The sequence below is a fragment of the Ambystoma mexicanum genome, chromosome 1q, assembly GCF_040938575.1.
Source record: "Ambystoma mexicanum isolate Mex_15411 chromosome 1q, UKY_AmexF1_1, whole genome shotgun sequence".
Lineage (NCBI taxonomy): Eukaryota > Metazoa > Chordata > Amphibia > Caudata > Ambystomatidae > Ambystoma > Ambystoma mexicanum.
Window position 1 is genome coordinate 1,147,261,569 of NC_090922.1, and position 24,804 is coordinate 1,147,286,372.

The window sequence follows — 24,804 nt, forward strand, 5'->3', positions numbered from 1 at the left end:
CAAGCCATATGCACTGCAAAGATTCATTCGACTCTGGGCACTTGAGTTGGTTCCTTCATGTCCAGCCTTGTTTTTATGACCTGGAGCAAGGTTATCAAATTAAATAATACTGTTCGGTTTGAGCCTTCGAAGAACATTTCCCACCATTCTTCCGAGCTCTTTGGGCTAATATTATGAATGAGTGGCGAAAAAATCCGTCCTCTTTCTTTCTCAAAACTCGGGCATGACATGATCAAGTGCTTTAGAGATTCTATATCAAGATTGCAGAAGCGGCACATTTGATGAATATTTGCATACTTGGGCCAAGAGCTTAAACGTTCTTTTGTACTTAGTGCGTTTAGTCTGAATCTCATGTACAAGGCTCTTGCGTGCTGATTTGGCAGATGCGTTAGGTAAGAGTGGCGTTGATTAAAAGCTTTTGCCTCGCCTGGGACTTCGTGCATTAATTTACACTTAGTTCTTAGGTCACAGGTCTTAATCCAATCTAGCCGCCAAATCTTCATCTTTGCTGCATCCGGATTTTCCACTAGCAAAGTAGTAGTGATGTCGTACTCGCCTAACAGATCTTGACATAGCTGATTCCACTTGGTGAGTATTGTATAGTCTTTCGCAGTATCAGGCATGTGCACAATTAGGAATTGGGGTGCCGGAGTCTTTAGCATCGTTTTACGGTAAAGGCTCAGCAAGTTCCATAGAACTCTTGCATGTATTGAGATTAAGCCAAGCTCATACCGTATACAAACAGTTGCGATACCCCTCGGTAGGTGAAGTACACAAGACCAAAATATGTTTTCTAGTGAGTTCCATAAGTCATTTGAGCAGCCGAAGGCATTTTCACCTTCGTAAATCAGACTCGAAACCACTTTCTGCTGAAAAAATAAAATTGTCGGCTTCAGTGAAAATTTGCCATATTTGTTGTTAATTAAGCATGCTTGGCTTGCTAATTGCCGACACTTGCTTTTCACCACTTCCGTCCATGGTGCATCGTTTCTGCTTGCACTGATGGTCATACCTAGATATTTCGTACGTTTTACGATCTTGATGCGTTCGTTGGCAATATACCAAAGCTCTTTCGACCCCTTACCGAGGACTCCTGGAAGGTTCCCCAATATCAAAATTTCAGTTTTTAGTCTATTGATTTGCAATCCGTTTGATGTTATGTAGGTATTTATAAGATTGATTTTTCGCTGAAGACCTATTGGCGTCTGATCTATTAAGACGAGATCGTCAGCGTATAGCAGGTAGTTAATGGGTACTCTGTGTATTTTTGGGGGGAACAGATTGTTACCACAAAAGATCTCGTTCACATCCGATATAAACAGGTTGAATATTGTTGCTGCCAAGGGGCAGCCCTGCTTCACACCCTTAAGTGTGTTTATTTTTGCAGACAGAGTGCCCTTCAAGTCCAACCGAACTCTAATAGACGTCTCAGAGTGCAGTTCCTGAATTGCACTCAATAAACTAGGTGGACAGTCCCATGTAATCAGTTTTTCCCACATCCTCTCTCTGTTGATACTATCAAACGCCTGCGAGAGGTCAATCAGAGCCAAATAGATTTTTGTATTAGTTCTGAGTGCTTCCATCTTTAGGAGACTTAATAGCAACAGGTTGAGGCCACAACCTACTCCTCTTACGAAACCAGCTTGACTCTGGTCTATATGCTTAGATTCTTTTGCCCACCTCACAAGTTTGCGTTGAAGCAGAGTTGCATAAATCTTCCCCACAACATCAAGAAGTGCTATCGGGCGATAGTTTTTAGGGTTGGTTCGATCACCTTTTTTAAAGATGGGAACCACAATAGCACTTTTCCATGAGTTGGGGGTAGATCCACTCATTGCAATAGAGTGACACAACAGTCTGCCCATAGTTCTGGGTTACGTTTGATTGTGTAATTAGTTAGTCCATCAGGACCTGGCGCTCTGCATTCACTCAATCCATTGATTATTGAGAGAATTTCACCTCTTTCAAATTGCAAGTCCCATTTGGATTCGGGCAAAAATACACTGACGCTTGCTGGATCGTCTTTGCTGAATAATGCAGAGTAGAATTCAACCCAGGCTTGCTCACTAACAGCGTTAGCCTGTAGAGCGTATTGGGGTGTTACACAGTTGTTTATTAGACTCCAGAATTCAGCTGAATTGCGCCCCTCCATTTTTGCCATCATCTTCTCAGAATCATTTTGCAGTATAATGGCCGCGTGTGACTTAAGCCAATGTTTGTATTTCTGTTTGATCATTCTTCGAATTTGTTTTACATTTATATTGGAGATGTTTTTGGTTTTCCTTAAATCCTGTCTCATCAGGCGTTTATGCTGCAGCACACAAAGATCAAATTTGTGTTTACGATGTAATTGAACATGGCTCAATTTGGATCTTCTTTCTTCAAATTGAACTAATAGTTGTTGATATTCGAGAGCCTCAGTATTTCCTTTAAATTTTGATATTATAGCCTCTACTTCAGTAGCTAAAAGATTAAGTCGAATCCTGCTTGGGCCTATTTTTACCATAAAAGGCCATACTTGCTGCGGGCAGACACATTTTTTGTGAAGAGTCAGTTGTACCATTTTATGATCACTATGAACCATTTTTTGGACATTGAGGTGCAGAACTCTCTTAAGAAGATTTTCGGTTACGAAAATGTAATCAAGTACTGATGTTGATTCCTCTCTTCTCCAAGTTGGCTGCGCCGGGATATCGCCTATGGTGTTGCCATTTAGCATGTGAATGGCACGAAGGTCCATTTAATCGCACCATTGTGCTGCTTTAGGTTCAAGTTGGAATTTCTCTTTCACGCAGACCAAGTTCAAATCACCACAAACAATCAGATTCAGCGAAGCTTCTGTCCCAAGGAGGTCGTCTATCACAGTTGTCACAGTGTCAAGAAAAGACAATGCATATTTATCTCGATGGTTCCAATATACATTAAGAATATGTAGGCGGTCAATGTTCTTTTTGCTAGGTTGGGATACGCCAATTGTTGAGAATTGAATGAAGGGAGACAGGTTCTGAGAGTCTATAATCCTGAAACCAGCCGCCTTTCGCACTGCTGTCAGCAAGCCCGACATAGGTCTTCCTTTGGCTTGGCGGATCGCCGGATTACAAGCAATTTCAAAGCCTTCTAAAAGAGGACTGGAACTTAGCCAAGTTTCTTGTAGGCACAGCAGATCCAAGTTAGTTGCCCATGATGTTTGAAACAAATGGCTAAAGCCTCTATTGTTCCAGGAAGCCAGTCGACATATATTTTGCGTCTCAGACGCCTGGCGTTATTTATTATCACTCTTATTTAACGAGCCTGCAAGCCAAGACCAGTCAGATTCTTCTTGAGTTAAAGCGGTCTCACTTTCCGCAAATGTCTTGGAACTGCGTATGGGTCCATTCACAGTGATTCGTATACACTCTCCTGTCAGCATGTGTTTAGATGATTTTGCCACAGGGGTAGGCTTCAGAACTGGGCTTTCAGACAATATAGCACATGGTCGTGTTTCAGGCTGCTGTGTGCAGGCTCGACTCTTCACATCTACTGTGCCACAAGGATCTCTTTTATGAGTTGGCAATTGCAAGCAGCCATCTGCTCTTGATATATCAAACCCCAAGGACATTAGGACAGGCCCAGCATCAAGCAAAGCTTCAGCGATCAATTTTGATTGAAGACAGCATCATTTTTCTTCTCATCATAGAATTCTACAATTCTAAGGTCATCAGATTCAATTGCCCTTAGACTTGGAATCAAGTGACACAACCAGAGTACGTTGTGCCGATTTAAGATTAGATCATCCGAAGATTCAATACGCTTGAGTATCAGGCGTTGCAGACCATGAGAATCTTGTTTCACTGAATGAGGTTCTCTTTCCTTATTGACGTTTTGTTTCATCTTCGGTAATTTTTGCGTCTCTTGTTCTAACTTGACCTGAGAGCTAAGTACCGGTCCCCTAGGAATCCTTCCAGGGTCACAAGATACACCAGCAAGATCAGGGAGCACCGACTCGCTAGCCGTCGGCATCTTCACCTGTCCGTTACATCCTATGCTGACAACCTTATTAAGCGGCAAGGCACTAGACGCTCTCGCCCTTGCTTCGAGCAGCTTTCTTTTGTCCTCTAGCGTTACGAATTTCGAATTTACCGCTTCTTTTTCAGGTGATGAACTGGTTGTTAGTGGAATCAATTGACATGTTCTAGATAAAGTCTGTGATTCATCTGAGATTATCATTCCATTGTTATGTACATTAGGGGACATCATGGAGGGCCGCTTACCATCACCTACGGCCTGATCGGCCGTCGACTGTTGGTTGTTCTGCAATTGTACCGGGACAACAGATTGGCCCACTTTTGTGGCCAGAGGTGGCGAATTCTCTTTTGCTGTTAGTTCTTTGAGAACAAACATTGACCGTTCATGATCTACTTTTATTTCACTGTTGCTAAGGTCTTTGTCCTCGTAGGTTGAAACATTTATCAAAGTGTCGGATATATCACTGATACGGGTATAAGAGTCATTCGAATCCTTGGCTGTTTTGAACTGCTTATTTCAGTTTGGTTGCGAGCTGGTTGAGCTGATTTTGTGTGCACACCATTCACCCTTATGTCCAAATTTTTAAGATTCCTCAGAAACTTAAGCGAGTTGTTGTTGTGTCTCTTAGCTTTCTTTTTTGGTTGGTTTTTAGTCTTCATTCCTAGGGCCCCATTTACGGAGCTGTTTGAAATACTCGTCTTCTGTAATTCCCCAGCAGGTTTAAATATAGAATATAACCCAGTGGGTTCCGCCTCAATGTTCATCGCTGCCTGAGGTAGTACAGAGGAGTGCAGCTCCTGAATGATGACTTCGTTCGACATGGATGGTCTTTGTGGATCTTGTAGAGCCAGGTTTGCCACATCTTGGGCCTCCATTACCACTTTGGCGAAACCAGACTTGAGACTCGTTACTTCACTACTAATTGGAGTTTGAACCTTTGATGCGACCACACAGCAGTCGTTATTTCCATCCAAAGTGGCAATAGAGTGTTCCACAAGCACATTCGCCTTAGCATACGTCTGTTAGTCGGAGGCAGCTACTGTTGATATCTGTACATCATTTGCAGTTCTTTGCGCTTGGCACTTTAGACAAAGAGGATCACTTGTCTGCACATCACAGCCTTTATTTTTATGGAATATTTTCAAGGCTTCTTTAGCAACCTCTGCCAGTAGTTTTTTTGTCAATATTTGCATTTGTGATTTGATTTAGAAGTGCGGCCTCTGTTATATCTGACTTCCTAATCATCTCTTCAACCATATTCTTATATTCCGACATTTCCTTTCCAAGGTTTGCTGAGTTATTGGACAATCTGCAGACCCCTGCAGACAGGTCTTTGATCGTGTCATTTAAACTTTCGTATAGTTTAAGAAAAGGAGCAATCGATAAGTTTAGAGAGGACATTATCAGGGCCTGTAAATCTTGCATTGTTGGCATGTTCCTTGCAGATTCAGGCACGGTTGCTTTACTAGGCACACCTTTCTTTTTGTAATAAGCAGGCCATCTAATCTTGGGATACGGCCGCTCCATCAACGAGGAATCCGAAGACACTTGTCCAGCGAGGACGTCAAGAGTCATGCTCTATTTCTGGGGGCAGAGTGTAGGGAGGTGAAATACTGTACACAAGCCTTTTAGCTTTTTTGTTTTGAGAGCATCTCAAACTGGGTGAAAGGCTTTCATCAAGTCTCGTACGCTTCATCAGGTAACCAGCTCCATTCTTCTGATGCTTCTCAAGTAGAGGACGTGTCCCACTGTCGACTTGCAAGCACTCACTTTCCATGTCAGCCGTTTTAGATACATCAATGTTTTTGCCGATTTTGACCTTCGATGTTCTTTGTTGATTTATGCGAGTGAGATCAGCCAGCAATTTGTTGACCACCTCCAGCGAGTTTCTTCGCTCTCTACCATATACTATGTCGGTATCAGTGATGGAATGAGTATTCGCTGAAACTTTATGCTGGAGGTCTAAAGAGGGGCTCAACCGCCGTATTTCACAATTTTCCAAAGATCTCCTAAACACAGCATCGTCGTCAGCACTACCTATGGAGTGCCGTGGGACATCAACTGTAAGCACGGTAGTGGATCGTGCAGATTCTAGAGTCTCTGGATCACAGCACTGCATCGACTTTTTGGGAGACTCTGTTTCACAAAAAACGCTCTCGCTGTTACTGTTCGGGGAGTCATCATCAGGCGACCGTCGGCAAGGCTCGCTTAGAATCGGGCCAACCGGCTCTGCTATTAAATTGGGGATCATACAAGACTCTTGAGGGGCATTAAGTGAAGAGTTAATGAAACAGACTTTTGAGCAATGTCGTAGACAGATGGCCAGTCACTGACTTCTTGCCTTTGCAGTTTTTCTGATTTGCATCATAAGGGCAAGTCAAGCACATGTCAGACCCATCCAGCGCACAGGCCAACCTCGCTCCAACCACAAGTTCGGCCACACGCGTTGAGGGCTCGTCGTTCACGTCAGTCTCAGCAGAAAGTGAACCACAGGGCTTATCCGACAAACCAAACAGAGGGCTTAACAAGGGGCTTGACAGTATTTGCTGTGTATGTTGCTCAGCAAGTGCACGATTTGCCACTTTAGGTGCGAATAATGGTTCATGCATGGTAAGTTGAGCACAGGCATTCATGTTAGCACTTACTTGTTGAAAAGCAGCGGGAGATAATTCCATGGAGACGTTAGTTGCGTTGGATGTCAATTCAGCCGGCTCCTCTAATACACTGCTCACAGTTTCAGCACAGACCGCCATGTCAGCATTGCCTCGTTTTCTCATGGCCGTTATTTCCATTGTGGCAGCTTCGAACCTGCGCTGCGCCCGAGTTTTGGGCGAGAGGACCACCTTCATCACCTTCCCAAAGGAATGCACAGGACCTCACACCCCTCAAACTCCTAAGACTCCCAAGACTCAGCGCCGACTCTGCGTCCGCTCCGCTGGAGAGTCGGGTCTTTCAGCACAGCTGCTCGGCACGCCCACAGCCGAATCAGGAATCAGGCAGCAGTGTAGACACACTGCGAAATCACGGCAATCAGGGAGACACTCCGTTCACTCCCAAGACTCAGCGCCGACTCCTTCTTTTTCTATGTTCCTGAGTGAGTGGGAACCATTTTCCCCACACACTCTTTCTTTTACTCTTTTTATGGTTTTACTTTTTCCCACTCTCCATAATTTAGGTTTGCATCTATACTTTCCGATAACTTTTTGGGCATCTATATTGTATTATTGCAGCACGCAGCACTTTCTGTGCAGTGTTGATGGGTTGCCCCTTAGGATTCCCTTTTCATTTTCTCTTGACTTACCTTGCAGAACACATGTTGTCATGGGTAGAGAGGGATTTTCATCCCCTCTACATTTTATATTGTGAGACCAGCACACCCCACCTCATGGGGAGTGCTGGGGAGATACATGGTATACCATTTCTCACTGCTCCTGTAACATTTCTATTACAGTGGGAAACATACTATTAGGGCTGGTGGCAGTGGAAATACTTTACTGACTTGTTTATGAATGTTACTAGGAGGCTGTCAAACTATACATGCACAGAAGGGTGACCATTCTGCTAGAATGGTGGCTTCTTTCTTTTTTCACCATTTTTAGTATGCTTGTCTTTTCCTGGTCCTTCTTCTGACATCCTGGGTGGGGGAGGTCCTTGTTGTGCTTTTGTCTTCGGCAGTAACTCTTTGGGTAGCCCACCCAGACTCCAGAGTGTCGGTGCAGGCAGAAAGTGAGGGAGGAGTCCGGAACTCCACTCACCTTTGTCTTCTGGTGTGCCTGAGAGAATCCAGTCCCCACGGATTGGACAGCCAACCACCCTTCCTATAAACTGCAGGCAGAGTTTACAGAGGATGTGTGTGGGTTTGTGTATGTCTGGCCTGGATCTGGAAGCTGAAGACAAGTCGACCACTGGAACAGAAGATGCAAAGAAGAAGAGGGGGAGAAGACTGCATTAGCTACTTCCAGCTAACAGAGATGCCTGATGTGTAACTTCTGCCTGTGCTGACCCCTTCTTTGATGCAAGAGAGGAGTAGCGGAGTCGATGACTCTGGCCCATAGACTAGTGGGACCAATCAGTCTAATGAAGACCTGCATCCCAGCCATCCCACTACAAGCTGTGACCTTCCTGGGCTGCAAACCACCAATATCCGGGACCTCTAGCCTGAGTCATGTGCAATGTTTTCCAAAGAATAAATCTCACTGAAGCTTTAGTGGACTCCTGCTGGACCTCTAGAGAAATGATTCCACTCCTTGAACTCCCCTCAACAGAGTGCTGGACCGAGAGAGTAAAGCGAATCCGATCAGCAATGGCCGTCCTTCATCTGGTACCTTGAAAAGGGTGCCAAAATCCCAGAGTAGCGAGAAGCACTGAAGAATCCTTTTTTGGGAGCCTTTTCTGTTGACTACTGCTGCAAGTTCCCATCCAGTGTCCTTTCTTTCATCACAACGACTAAGAATCCACAGAGATGGTCCTGTGTTGTTGCATCATGCAGGTGTCTGTCTGCAAGCTCTTCTTCCCTGCTGAGGTACTGTGTGGCTGAGGGTAATACTTACCTAAAGTCTTGTGTCGCTCCTGTGTCCCTAGGGTGGTGGTTCATGTAGCTGGGAATTCGCCCATACCGTTTGCCCATACCTAACACTGGAATGCATCTAAGGGAGCGTTCTACAAAGTACGTAAACACTTTCTAATAACTCTGAAGTCTGTATTTGTTGGATGAGAGATTCTCCGAAACTCTGACTTTTCTGCATCTGTGCCTATCCTGACCTGCCTACTGTTGGCCACTGGACCACCAGTGTCCCTCTTCTGCCTCTGAGATCACTCATGCCTTAGAATGACTAGAAATGATAACAAGTGTTGCAAAGTACTTACTTGCTAATATGTTAGTGTAGTAACTGATTATCTCTGAAAGAAGAATAGGTTACAAAGTGTTACAAAGTTGTTACATGTGAATTGCTTACTGCCATTCTGAAAAGTATACAAAGTTATTTACTTACCTTTGAATTGTGTTCCATTATTCCAATTGTGCTGAAAAACTACTTTGCATCGTGCAGGTTCATCTAAAACCAATTTTAAAATGTCCCAAGTGTGCAAAAAGCGTATTCTTTGAATGTATTTTTGCATTTCACTGGTGCTAGGACAAAGGCAGATATTGCCGTGATTTAAAAAATGCCGTGATTTAAAAAATACATTCAAACAATCACGTTTCGGGCTGCTTTTGTTGCAATGCAACTTTCTGTAATGCTGCCGGTTATGGTTTTTTGAAAAAAATACATATATAATAAAATTATCTTTGTCGTGGTCTTCTGAAGTCTGCTTACCTGTACCCCACCAAAGCCAGTGGGTCCTAAATAGCGTTCACATACACTTGCAATGTCTGCCCAGGCTTGATATTTGGGTTATACTGAGCCCAGGAAAGCCCAAGGGCCGCAAGTAGCAGAAGGAGCCTCATGTTGCCCCTGGTCATCATCGCCACTGTGGCCGGTCTACATTTATACTCTCCTTGGAGAGATAAGTAACTTTTTTCCATGTGGCACCATGGCCAGGCAGCAGGTGGCGATAGGGAAGAAACTTTCACTTTAACTCGAGCCTTTATGGGAATATTTCCATATAACACATTGCACCTTTCTGTTGACATCAAGCTGTTCATGCGAGACGCTGATTATCATTAATTAGTACCATGCCTCCATGCGATTGGCCATAATGGAACACTGCTGGTAGCCAATCGAGTGGAGGCATGGGTGGGACCCGGTAAAGCTTTGAAGTCCCTTACCTTGTCTAATGTCATTCCTTCCTAGCCACAATACCGACGCGCATTGAGTGGAGTTAATGGCCTCGTGTTACGCCCACTTCAATGTCTTAACTGGTCCGCGATGTGAGCGACCCACAACCTTGATTAGCCATATCACGCCCATCATGTCACAACACTGCATCCTGGCATGTCACTACTGACGTCTTTTCTTCCACGACTTCAAAGCCACTGGAAAACGGTTGTTCGTGCCATTAAAAAACGAACATAAAGTTAAACATGCCATGTGAAAACAGTGTACCCAAAAGTACATCGATAACAACAGGCTCTTAACTAAAAGTAGTCTACTAGCCAAAGCAGTGGAGCACGCCCATTGGGCAGATCAGCCTTTAGAGCACACCCCCGCCGCCACCCCCACATCTCAATCCTTTCTTGCCATTTCCTTTCCAGACCTTTTGCCTTTTTCGCTTCTTTTCACTTTAATTGTATTCGTTTTGCCTCCCTTATTTGTTCTGGTCATTTGGCCATTTTATTTTACTTTTACCTTTTTTTTTCTCCAAAAAACGTTTTTCTTTCCTCCCCCTTCTTTCTTGCTTTCATCTTTAATTCTGCATTTATTTATTCCCCTTTTCTATCCCTTTCTTTTTATTTTCTCTTGCTATATCTTTTTTCTGCATTATGGCTCTTTCCCTCCATTTGCAAGATTAGCATGAGCACCATAAAAGCCATCTCATTTGGAGATACATTAATGAAAGTATTGAGGTACTGCCCAACATCAGGGAAGATCAGTGAAGGGCTCAACTATACGCAGAGGTTGTTAGTGCCATGGCCGTCGGGTTTGGGTTTGTTGTGTGTAAAGCATGTGGGTGGGGACTTGCTGAAAAGTGGGCAGGGTGTCGGTGGCGTTATTCCCTGGGTTTCTTGTCTACAAATGTAGGCAGGTATGCCGCCATCTTCCTCTGCCAGGCAACGAGGTAAGTTTGGTCGTCCTCCCCATCTCCTCTCCTTCCCACATCCACAGAATTACCTCCCCACTCCCCATCACCACTTACCTACTTTAAAGTCTATTTCGGGAGCAGATGTGCTGGGAATACTTCTGTCCACAGTGTGTCCGCTCCCAATCTGCAACAGGCCGTTATGGAAAGGAAGGAGGGACTACACATAGTCCCTTCTCTCGTTTCCATGGTCCATTTTTCTGTTTACTTTTATTAATGGACGCCATGGAAAGAGAGAAGGGACTACGTATAGTGCCTTCTCCCGTCCAGGACAGCCATTTTTTTGTTTACTTTTTTAAATGGCTGCCATGGAAAGGCACAGAAACAAAAATGTTTTTAGTTCCCCGGTTTTACGGGCCAGGGTACTAATAGCAATAAGCCGCTCGCAGGGGGTCATTACCACTTCAGGTAATGCCCGGGGCCTTCGTTAAGGCACAAGCGACTATGGGCCCTGGGGCATTACCTGAAGTCGTAATTCCCCCCTGCTCTGGGCTTATTGCTTAAGTAAGGAACCTAGAAGGAATGTGGGCCTTGTTTGGTGGTGCTGTAAGAAAGTGATGGTAATTCTGTTTCCAGGATAGATGAAGAAAGGATGGCCACCACCTAATTTAAATGGATTATGAAAATTCGGGGAGCTCCATAGCTAATGCCTGTGACACTTGGGGCTACCGAAAATCTACTGCAAAAGGCCCTGAATTCATTTCCAAAGCACTACATGCTCTCAAAACTGTGCAAAAAAAGTCTTCTGTGGCATTAAACCAATGTGCATAGTCTCAACAAATATTCCTGCACCCAAAAACATGTATACAGTCAAATTGTTAATATGCTATAATCCAGAGGAACCAAACACACCTGAAGCCAATGCATTGCAGTCTTTGTCCGCCTTCAGGGCTGAAGCTGTGTTCCTATGTGCAATTGTGATATCTGACCATTGTGAAAATATCTCAAAGTGCTCTGGATGGGTTTAGTGTTGCACCAGTCGATGTGATTCCTCCTCTCTCTATAAAGAAATAGGGTTATTTCCTCTGGATTATAGCATATTAAAACGCTGACTGTAAAAATGTGTTTGGTTATAGAAGATTTGTGGACACTATGGGCCTCATTACGACTAGTGCGGAATGGGTTTAACAGCGCCGGTAATGGTGCCGGCGCTGTTAAACCCACTCCGCACTATTACGAGGTCCCCTCGCGGGACCCGCTCTGGACGTCTGGTTTATCCAGACATCCAGAGCGGGTCCCGCGAGGGGACCAGGGAGCTAACAAGGGGCCCGTTCGTAATGGGCCCGTTGTTAGCTCCCTCTCCATTCCCATTGAGCCCTATGGGGGCTCGAATGGGAATGGGGAAGGACCGGGCCCGGGTTCCCTGAAGGAGGAAATACCGGGCCCTCCATACTCGGAATGGCCCGGTATTTCGCCATTCAGGGAACCCGGACCCGGACACGATTTTGGAGGCAGACATGGATGGGTTTAGTGTTGCACCAGTCGATGTGATTCCTCTACTCTCTATAAAGAAATAGTGCTATTTCCTATGGAGTATAGCATATTAAAATGCTGACTGTAAAAATGTGTTTGGTTATAGAAGATTTGTGGACAGTAGGTACATTGGGTCAATGTCACAATAGCCTTTTTGGCACAGTTGTCCAAGGTCTGTTTGCTGTAATTCTGTTGCTGACACTTATTTTGGAAGTAAGGGAATTATTGCCTTTTTCACAGCACCGCCGAATTCCGAGTTTGGAGGAAAAGTGGAGTACTCCCATCAGCAAAAAGCTGGAGGTAAATCCTCCACTTTCCCTAAAATAAATCGGAGAATTTACGGCAGCGGAATGCCTGCTTGCAGTAAATGTGCCAAAATCCACATGAAGTCCTATATAAATTAGGAACACCACCACCCTACCACCCATTGTAATCCTGTGGTAAACTCACAGGATCAAGTGGCGATAATGATAAATAATTTTGGTGGTAATTCAACAGATGTGCCACTGAATTACCACCAAACTCGTCATGAGGAACTGTAGATTTTGTTAGCGTGGTATGAACCTGATTTACAAAGTGTTTTTCAAAGGGATTTGTCCATTGAAAAACACTTTGGTAAATCAGGCCCTACATGTCTGTAAAGCCACTGAATTGCACACACTATGTTCTGGCCCTTAAGTATCCTAACACTGCGACAAGGGACATTACTAGAGTCACACATAAGCCATTTAGTGTCATGAGAAACTATACATTTCTAATAAGTTCTGTGAAGCAACCCATAAGCACAGTGAGCACTATAAAAACAAGCCAACAGTTTTGGCTTTTGGATAGGCATTTCCAGCCACTTCTATAATGGTACTTCTTGGGCATAAGATGGCACGAGTTGGAAAAATGATATGAGTGCCTGGTGTATTACTAATACCTATACTAGACCAAAACTGATAGCTGTGCCAACATGTCTTAACAGAAATTCAGTGCAAGAAACAGATGTGAGGACACACATGTTTTATAAATGAAGTGGTTGAAGGCAAACTTGTTTAAGACATTTTTTATTACAACAGGAGCTCGTTTAAGCTGCAAATAAGCCATTAACTCTCTCTATAACTGCTTAGAATTAACACTGCCAGGCTCTACACAGCACAAAGTGTGTCACTGCATGATACAGAGGGCTAAAGGAGATCACAGGAGGGTATGCTTTGGATGTTACAGGAGGGTGTGCTTTGGGTGGTAAGGAATGGATAGTGGGTGTGAGTGGCCATGCTTATAAGCCTAGCACGGGTTGGTCAGTGGGTGGGTAAAAAGCTGAACAAACAGAAGCTGTGCATCCGTCCTTCAATCACATTTCACTCCTAATGCTGTATACATTTCTGTTAGTAAAAACATCCTAATCTATCTCTTAAGTATTTTAAATGTATCCGACCCACAAGCACCCACCAAGTTCCTGCAACAGAATATATGAGAATGACTGCAAGGTTGTATTTTGAGGGCCAGCGGCTCTACAAAAACACAAGCTCAAGAGACAATGATAATTAAAATATAGACACTATACTAATGTATAGTTCTAGATCTCCAATAACAAAATTACCAAAAAATAAACTGAACAGCAGTGCTGGTCATTGGGCCGAATGTTCTCAGATCTGAGATTTGGCAAATATGTCTCTACAGATCTTAGATCCTGGAAAACCATTTACACCCTTCAAGGGTTTTAAAGTTTTTATACATTTTTGCTGTTGAAGCCGGTATCCGGACAAAAGTCAAAAGACCTACCCGCTAGACCACTTGAATATCTAGTCAGGACATGTGAATATGCTTGGTAGGATTGCACTCTCCAGAACATATTCAGGCAATCTTTGTAGGTTAAAATGTGTGCACCTTTTATACTTTGTAACATCATAGGAAACCCTCCTGCTACCTTGGGTTGATTTTCAGGTGCTAATAATGAATTAAGCTCCTAAATGTTTATTTATGGAGGTGTGAGGATTTCAAACATCCACACAGGGAGTGTATTGCTCGGCTGACCTTTTTTTGATTTTTTGATAATGAAAATGAATGATGGGAGATCAACCTCAGGAAAAGTGTGAGGCCATTCCGCAAACATTTTCTCTGCTCACTGCACAAGACACATAGTCACGTGTACTCCGGGAGGACACAGCCTGCAGGCGCCATCCCCCCTGTTATGTTCAGCTGGAATCTAACAGCCACGGGTACATCAAATCATCTCAGGATGCTAGGCCATAAAGACCCCTGCATATGGAAACTAAGGCACAATCACCATATACTAGTGATACGACAGACACAAGGTTCAATTTTCCAAGTAACATTGTTTATTTCAAAGTACACTCAGTCGGCCGACTGGGGTCTAACGTCTTGCAACGTGTGTCACCCAGACCTCGTGAGACGCAAGAGAGCGAGAATCGCTCAAGCGGTAACATATATACAAACATGTAATCTTTGAAGGCAAATCAAACTGCCCATAATGTATCTTCTAGAGCTAGGGTTCTGTGATTGACAATCATGACAATTTTGACACATTATGACCTTTCTTCTTTAATCTAATTAAACTTATTCAAGCAACAGTTGCAGAGACAGTTCTTTGTAGTGGAGAACATAAAGCTCTTCTTCAGCAAGAATATCATGTTCGTAGGAGAGACACATTCCCTAGTATGTTATCTACCCGTTTCTATTTGTGAACTGGGGGGTCAGCCTGCTCTGAGGCAGATCCGCGAAGGAGGACCGTTAGAAGAATATAATTCATGCTTTAACTGCCTATTGCTACAGCTTTGGTGAGACAGGCTGGCACCTGGGCCGCTGATTAAATGCTGTTTCTGATTGCCTCCAAGGACTTAGTGAGGGAGGAAAACAATGTATTTCTGTACTTTTTGGCATTCCTGTCTGGGTTGATCTTTCGACACGCAGGCTGTGGCCTCGCACCGTGTATGAGCTTTTAGAATAAAATACATTTTTGCAAAGCACAAGACATAATGCGAAGAAAAAAGCAGATGGTGGATATTACACAAAATGGATGCCCTCTGGTTATACTGACGATTCTGTGTTTGCAATGTTTGTCACATGATACAATTGGTTTCCGGCCAACCTAATATACATACTATACACGATTAGGGTCATTTTCTGGACTGACAAACCCTCCTTTTGGCCGTAAACCAAGAGCATCATCAATACATCTCATCTTCATCTGACCATGTATCTAATTCTGAACTATGCATGCTACTATAATCGTCATCTTCAATGTTGATTGCCATGAATTCTTTGATTGTTTCAATTTCATGATTTGCACTTTTATCTGAAATGTGAGGGGGTTTCGCCTTTATTGCGTGTACACATTCATTTGTAATTTCAGAACAAAAGATTGACAGGCAGTGTATGCAACAGCAGCAGAACATGAGGATCCCAAGTATCGTCACTAAAATTGCAATTAGTTTCCATCCCCATGAACGCACTAGTTCACAGAACCATGTGCTTATGTTCAGATTCCAACCACCTGTGGGGACATGAATGTCAGAACTCAGGACTTGCAATTTCTTAACTGCTTCAAAAATCGTAGGGGAGGAGGCACTTACAAATTCACAGCACGCTGTCCCCACGGTTTGCACACACCCCCACGATCAGCCAAAATTACATCAAGACATTCTATTCTGAAGTGTCATTAATCTAACTGCTCCCTTCTCCAATGTCATGTTATATAGTACATCGGTAGTTCAATTTATCGTCCTTTCTAACACCCTCAACAGTTTCCTTATATTCCATGAATTTATTGCTTGTCCCCAAAATGGTATAAATGACTTTGCTATGTCATCTGCAATCAGTCCTGTATCATCCCGCCGTGGTCTAGATCTGGACAGTTTGGAGATGTCTGATGTTTTGTAAAGGAGTACCCCAGGGAAAAGTATTCCTAAGTAACACGTCCCTCCTCAATTTCTAGGTAACCAGGGATAGGCCTGCTCTCCACATATAAAATAAACAGGATCGCCTACATATATTACCACCGAATGGAAACCCATTTTTAGTAAGAAAAATGGGACAGTACTTGGACTGTGATTAATGGTATAGGAGGGAAGCACAACATCCTTATTCCCTATGGGAATACTTACCTAAAGTCTTGTGTCGCTCCTGTGTCCCTAGGGTGGTGGTTCATGTTGCTGGGAATTCGCCAATACCGTTTGCCCACACCTAACACTGGAATGCATCTAAGGGAGCCTTCTACGAAGTCCCTAAACACTTTCTAATAACTCTGAAGTCTGTAGTTGTTGGATGAGAGATCCTCGGAAACCCTGACTTTTCTGCATCTGTGCCTATCCTGACCTGCCTACTGTTGGCCACTGGACCACCAGTGTCCCTCTTCTGCCTCTGAGATCACTCATGCCTTAGAATGACTATAAATGATAACAAGTGTTGCAAAGTACTTACTTGATAATGTGTTAGCGTAGTAACAGATTATCTCTGAAAGAAGAATAAGTTACAAAGTGTTACAAAGTTGTTACCTGTGAATTGCTTACTGCCATTCTGAAAAGTATACAAAGTTATTTACTTACCTTTGAATTGTGTTCCACTATTCTAGAAAGTAAATGAGTTGGTATTACTGTATTATTCTTGAAACTGAAGAAGTATAACAGTGTATTACCATTAGGGTTTTACTCACCTTGAATAGCATACTGCCATTGTAAATGTGTAACATTAGGTTTTGCTTACCTTGAACTGCATACTGCCTTTCTGAAAAATCTGTAGAGTTCTTGCTTACCTTAGAATTGTGTTCCACTATTGTGAAAAGTAACATTGATATAACTACACATTCCTGAAAAAGAATAAGTATAAGGGTTTATTACCAATAGGGTTTTACGCTCCTTCAATGGCTTACTGACATTCTAAATGTCTATCCTGAGTTGTTACTTCTCCATGAAGTGCATACTGCCCCTCAGACAAGTAATTCATAAGATCTTGCTTACCTTTGAATTGTGTTCCACTATTTTGAAAAGAAATGTGGGGTAAATGTATAATTCCTGAAAGAATAATAAGTTACATATAGTGCAAGATACCTACTTGTAGCATTGTTGCTATAACTATAATATTCCTGAAACTGAATACGTAGCATAGCTTATTACCAATAGGGTATGCTTAACTTGAATTACATACTGTCATTCTAAAAGTCTGCTAGTGTGGTTACACCTTTAACTGTGTACTGTGATTCTAAATAAGGTTTATACTTTGGTTTACATACGATAGTATTGCGTTGGTTTTTATAATTGTTTTTATTAATGATAAAAGTACTTACCTTTCTAAAGAATTCTCTTTGCCTGTGTATATATAAAATAAACCATTATGTTTACAATACATAAGTGTATCCGCTTTTCTATTGACCATATGTATGCTGCAAGTTCTTTGTATCTATCTACAGCCCTCTCTCCCTCCTAAAATAAGTCTGACTGCTCTGTCCAAGTGACCAAATTATGCAGTGCAGGTCTATATTAAGATTTGGAGTTTACTGTATTGCCTAAGGTATAGTTCTATAAAGCCCCTTGGGTGGACTTTAGAAAAACTGTCCTAACAGCCTGGAGTTGGACAACCCTGCTTTTAATGAATTGATTGTTTATCTTTTGAAACTGGTATGGATTGATATGTCCTGTGATGAAACTTTTTTGTTATGCAGTTCATTTGTGTAAGTGAACAGAAACATGCCTCTTTATTTATTTATTTTTACATTTACAGCAGTGCACCCAACCCTCAGGCACCAGGGCGCTAGTGACAGTAAGTGCAAGGTGAGATAATAGAAGTTAATGATCAAGCACAATCACGATGTTACAAACATAAGCTGGATTGTGAGCGAAAAGTCTGGTGGAACCATGCCTAATGGTACGGGGGCAACTGCTAGTGTAAGGAAATGCATGAGAGACATTATTAGGGTAGGTGCACAGAATGGCAGAGCCACACCCATGATAAGGGGGGCTACATCAGTTGTGCGGATACATGTAGGTAAAAGGCGACATTGATAAGGGTGCGCAATTTGAAAAGCCTCACCTCATGGTGCGGGGGTGGGGTACATCAAGTATGCAGTTACAGGTAGGTAAAGAGCGACATTGATAGGGTGCATAGTTTGGACAGCCTCACATCTTAGTGTGGGAGGCTGCATTGAGTATACAGTTATAGGTAGGTCAAAATGACATTGTAGAAAGTGCAGAAATTGGACAGCCTCACCTAATAATACACAAATATTGAGCGGTGCACTCAGCTGTGATTATAGTAGTGTGGCCTAGCAGAGAACTTGCAAGTTTATGAGTGGGGGAGCAGAAACGTTGGCAGGTGGCTGACCATACTAGCACAACGGTCTGCCCAATGTGTGCACAATCCTGATCCTTCAGGGGCCTCATGCGGGGCCACAAGGAGTTGTATGGCCAGGCCAAACTTCTGATGCAGTAAGAAAGGCATAATAGCGAAATTACGATGGGTTATAGCAGCAGCGCTTACCCACAAATATGTTCCTGAGTCTTAAAGAGATGCTCCTCCATTGGGGAATCGAGAGTTTGAACTGTTCCTTTTTAAGGTAAGATTAGATCCATCATAGATGGAGGGGTGTGGAACGCCTTCAGGCACTCCGACCACGGCCGGACAGGCCAAACAGAAAAAGAACAGGGCCTTAAGAGTGGGCCTTTGGATGGGGGCCAGCTTTGCCTGGCGTCTCCCCTGATACGGCTTCAGAACAAAGATGCGGCCAATCGGAGGATAGAGGGGCTGGCTCTGTGTGCACGTCATTGATGCCGGGGAGTGCAGTTAATGGCGGCAGCCTTTTCTTGATGGTGAAAGGCCTCAGAGAAAAACACAGTAGCCCTGTTGGGCTTACCTAGTAGCGTACACTGTCGCATGAGGGGTGCAGATCCGTGGCAGACAGTGGAATATAGCGCTGCTGCCATGCTTAAAACTGTTACTGTTGATTGGGGCATTTTGAACAGTTTTAACAGAAACCTGACTACAAAAAATAACCTTTACTTACACAAGTGGTATATTCCATTGGTAAAAGAGGTACTTTGCAAGATTAAGATTGCGTTTTGCACCGTAAATTAAATTGTTTTGTAATCTTTGTTTCTGATAATGCAAAAAATCAGCCATCTAATTGTGAATTGAAATATATTGTAGTGATCTACAAGACCAGTTCTAGTTTTGACTGATTGGTGACACATACACCAACTGCAATTGTTGTCATGCCCAAGCACTGCATTTCAGATTTCACGCTCTGTATATCCTTTTGTGTGCAAGATAGGGCATTAACAAACGATAGGTGCAACATGAAATCACGTGGCATACTTGCTCCTCCAGGCAAGGAGAACGAACATGTTTCCTTAGTGTGAAAATGTTGAAAATACACTGCCCCCGGTGAAATCATATTTTCACTTCCCGCTTCAGCTTTTCCAAACCAGCCCAATGACGTAAAACCCGGGGTGAATGGTGTTAATAGCTGACAAGGATGAATGTCTATATAATGCCTATGTAGAAGCCAAGCTGGTCGTCTTTGTCATTACCAGCTTCATTCCTTACGAAAGAAGCTTTAACAGGAGCCTACATCAAATCGTAGGGATCAAGTTTATTGAGGAGACTTTGTATTTGCAGAAAAATCCTATAATTGTTGACAAGCCACTCACAAAAAAATCAAAGATGGTGATTTCCAAAATAATGTCACCGTTATTAATTAAATGGGCCATGTGAACAGCATGCATATTTGGAAAGGGTTTTCTGAACCATTATTCCAATTATGCTGAAAAACGACTTTGCATCTAAAACCAATTTTAAAATGTCCCAAGTGTGCAAAAGCGTATTCTTTGAATGTATTTTTGCATTTCACTGGTGCTAGGACAAGGGCAAATATTGCCCTGGTGTAAAAATGCATTCAAATAATAACGTTTTTGGGGCTGCTTTTGTTGCAGTGCAATTTCCTGTAATCCCGCCAGTTATTTTTTTTTTTTTACAAAGATATATATATATATATAATAAAATAATCTTTGTCGTGGTCTTCTGAAGTCTGCTTACCTGTACCCCACCAAAGCCATTGGGTCCCAAATAGCGTTCACATTCGCTTGCAATGTCTGCCCAGCGCCATTCAAAGAGGTGGACGACGGCGGTTCTCCCAGGTTTGATATTTGGGTTATACTGAGCCCAGGAAAGCCCAAGAGCCGCAAGCAGCAGAAGGAGCCTTTCTTTCTTTAAATTAGTGTAGGCGTGGGCGGACCCACGCAGGCGCTTCCCCATCCAATTGGATGATGTGCACCTATCCACCATTCAGCATTCATCCCACGTAAAACTCACAATTCCTCCCACCGCCCTGTCTGCCTCACAAAATCCAACAACACACTACTCCTCCTCCTGCCACTCACCCCGTCACCTCCCAACAAAGCCTTCCCACTCAACTCTGCCACACCCTGCGCAGACAATCGAACCCTCATCAATTCTCTCTCTACAGCATGTCTCTCACACCTAAACAGAAAATGTTCCACAGTCTCAGACACTCCACACACCGCACAGTCCCTCGACTCTCGCTTCCCCACTCTAAACAGACAGTCATTAGCCCCATATGCCCTATTCTCAATCGATTTAACATCACCTCCTCCCCCCTCCTCCATTCTAGACTTCCCGGATCCACCTTTACTGACACTTTCTCACGAATACCAAACATCCACCTGCCTTTCACCCCACTCACCCACTTCTCCTGCCACTCATCCATGACCCGCCTCACCAACACTGCCTTCATCTCATCCACACTCAAAGGCATCCTTACATCAACCGCTTCCCTTCTCATACCCTCACCCGCCGCCAGATCCACTAACTCATTTCCCAGAATGCCGCTATGACTGGGGACCCACGCCAACTCCAGATCCATCCCCCCATGCACACACCGATCAATCTTTCTCCTGATATCCAAAATCACATCCTTCCTATCACCATCCCCTGCCACAATCGCCTGCAACCCACTCAATGAATCTGAAAATACCACTACTTTCTCAAACCTCAACTCACATACCCTTTCAATCGCCATTGCAATCGCCACCAACTCAGCCGTACAAATTGACACATCATCCGTCAGACGCCCCACTTTATACTCCCCAGTGCTTTCCAAATAATACGCCATTCCCACTCTTCCAGATACCGGATCCTTTGAACCATCCGTAAACACCCTGCACCCTTCTTTCTCTGCCACATAAACCTGACCCAAAGCTTTGATCTCACCTCGCAAACCCCGCTTCTTTGACACCACACTCGTCAACTCCAAGCACACCTTTGGAGGCCCCATCATCCACATCGGACTCCTCACCAGATCCATATCTGTCACAACCATCAACTCGCCCACACCCCACTGCACCCCCTTCTCCCACATGTGAAACCCCAAAGTGCCCCCTTTCCTCCTCCACCGATCCCCATAATAGTCAAACCTCCAATTATATCGCAAACATTCACATACCGGATGAGCCACACTCTTCGCACTACACTTCACCCACCACCTCATATTCAACAAATCCCTTCTCAATCCCAATGGCATCTCCCCCACAAGTACCTGAACCGCATTCATTGGAGAGGACCTCATCACACCCGAACACACCCTAATGTTCTTGCCTGCACCCTATCCAACCGCAACTTCTGACTCATTGTAAAAGCCACAGCCACCTGACAACCAAAATCTAACACACTCAAAATCAATCCCTTATATAACATTCGTAAACACTTCTGCTGCGCACCCCACTCTTTCCCAGTCACCGCCCGCAACAAATTCAGCCTGCGTTTACACTTGTCCACCACTCCATCCACTTGCACATTCCAATTCAACTTTCTATCCAGAATCACCCCCAAGTACCGGAACTCCTTCACACTCTTCACCCTCACACCTTTCAAAACCAAGTTCAACTCTTGCTGCACTCTTCTCCTCGAAAACACCATACTCACACTTTTTTCCACAGAAACCGAAAAGCCCCATTTCCCACACCACTCCTCCATGCGTACTATCACAGCTTGCAACCGACTCTGCACCATCAACAAACTCCGCCCTCTTACCCATACCACACCATCATCCGCAAAGAAATCTACCTGACACCCGATTCCCATCATAGCCCGAATCAGCCCATCTACCATCACATTAAACAGCATTGCACTAATCACACTTCCATGCGGTGTCCCATTCTCCATCTTCCAAACTTCAGACAGCACCCCCCTCACTCTCACCTGAAAGGTCCTATCCGCCAAAAATGCCCTTATCCACCGAAACATCCTCCCCTTCACACCCATCTCCAACAATCTTACCAATAACCCACTCTTCCACACCATATCATAAGCCTTTTCCAAGTCCAAGAAGAACGCTCCCACCAACTCTCCATCACATAATGCCTCTTCCACCCCAGTCACTAATCTCACTAATGGATCAGACACCGACCGATTCTTCTTGAACCCACTCTGAAAGTCACTCAAACATCCATTTGACTCCAAATAAAACCCCAATCGCTCAACCACCATCCGTTCCATAACTTTACACATCACAACAGTCAACGCAATCGGCCTATACGACTTACACTCCGTTGGAACCTTTCCACCCTTCAAAATCGCCACCACAATCGCTCTTTTCCACAACTTCGGCAAAACACCACTCTTCCAAATCTCATTGATCAGAGCTAATACTTCCAACTTACATTCTACCGGCAACTTCTCCAAAAATATATACATAACACCATCCACCCCTGGACTTGACCACTTCCCCTTCCGAATCGCACCATCCAACTCCAACATCGAAAACGGGACCTCATATTGCTCTTCCCCAGGCCCAACATTCGGCAACACCTCTCGCATCTCCTCCTCTACCACACCCATTCGTAACCTCACCACTTCTGAGAAGTTCCCCGAACTGTGCACCCCCGCAAAATACTCCCCCATCAAATTCGCCTTTTCCCCATCCTCACTAATCACATCTTCTCCTTTCAACAACACTGACATTCCACCCTGTGGTCTCATTAATCCAGACATCCGCTTGAACTGTTTCCATACCTCACCCACACCAGAATCACTCCTCAGGGACCCACAATAACCCCTCCAATAACCACGCTTCTGTTCCCTAATTACTCTTTGCGCCATAGCTTTAGCCTTTTTATATGTCACCAAATCCACTATCATTCCTGAAATAAACCGCCCTCGCCCTAGCCTTCTTATGTTCCGCCACAGCTCTCGAACATTCCACCGTCCTACAAGGTACCTCAATCTTTCCACTCTTCCCCTTCTCAATCTCTGGAACTGCCGCCTCAGACGCTGCTCTCATTCCCTGCACCAAATATTCATTCCATTCATCCACCCCCCCATCACTACCTCGAGGAACAATCACTTCCTGACACACTCTTTTATACATCTCCCAATCAGCCTTCTTAAAATTCAACCGTCTCCCAGTCATCCGTGGCCTGATCCCTACCTCACCCCTTACAGTCACCAAAATACCAGAATGATCACTCCCCATGTCCCCATCCACACGCACCTCCCAATCACATTCACCCGCTATAGCAGCAGACACCCAGGTCAAATCCAAGCACGACAACTTCCCAGTCCTCACATCCAACCGCGTACCTGAACCATCATTCAGCAAAACCAGACTCAATTCATCCGCCATGTCCTCCAACAATTCCCTATTCGTATCTGTCCGATCGCTCCCCCACAACGTGTTGGCACTGTTAAAATCGCCACACAAAACACAAGGTCCCACATGTCCCCTTATCACTTCAGACAGCACACCCACTTCCACCACCTCACACGGATTATAATAATTCAGCACCAATACTTCCGATCCTCCTACCCGTATCCCCGCCCCAATCGCCTCTACTGCTCTATCCACCACAATCTCCCTTGCTACCAGCCCCTTTCGAACCGCTAGAGCCACACCCCCCCTCTCCCTTCCAACCTATCCTTACGAAACAGCTCAAAACCCGGAATCACAAACCTCAGATCACCCCTCAGCCACGTCTCCTGAATACAAACTACGTCAACATTCAATTCCCCGCACAACACCGCTTTCAACTCCTGTCCATTCCTCAACAAACTCCTCGCGTTCCACTGCAAAATCCTCATGCCGGGACCCCACTCTGCTTCCGCATTTTAGCAACCATCTTAAATACATCCTCTTCCACCACATCCACAACACTCAAATACCTCCTCCCCGCTTCCACCACTCCTTTCGTAAGATCCGACACACTGATAAACGCATTCTTCTGAACCAACTCCAGCACACTCACTATGAAGCACATAAACTCAGTTTTCGAAACAATCACCATTACTTTGCCTTTCACCTCACCCAACACTTTCTTCCTTCCCACACCCTCTTCTACTACCAGCTCTTTCACACTCACCTCACTTGCTACCCGTGCCGGTTTCACCTTTGCTACAGCCTCCGCATATGACAAACCTTCCGCTGCCCTAACCTGCACCACCTCTCTCGCCACCCTGTGACTCTCACACCCCCTAAACGCAGTAGAATGCCCTCCCCCACAATTCACACACTTCATTGGAGTCTCCACCTTGCATTCCTTAATATCATGATCCCCTCCACACCTCCCACATTGTCTCTCA

General features: G+C 44.2%; 1 protein-coding gene across 1 annotated transcript in view; it reads right to left on the reverse strand.

Moving 5' to 3' along the window:
• LOC138560969 (pancreatic alpha-amylase-like) overlaps nucleotides 1-20,466 on the reverse strand; it is a 200,509-nt gene extending 180,043 nt beyond the window's left edge. The window contains exon 1 of the mRNA XM_069642753.1: nucleotides 20,248-20,466. Coding sequence (XP_069498854.1) covers nucleotides 20,248-20,466 — 219 coding nt within the window. The remainder of the gene's footprint in view (nucleotides 1-20,247) is intronic.
• Between the last annotated feature and the right edge of the window lie 4,338 nt (nucleotides 20,467-24,804).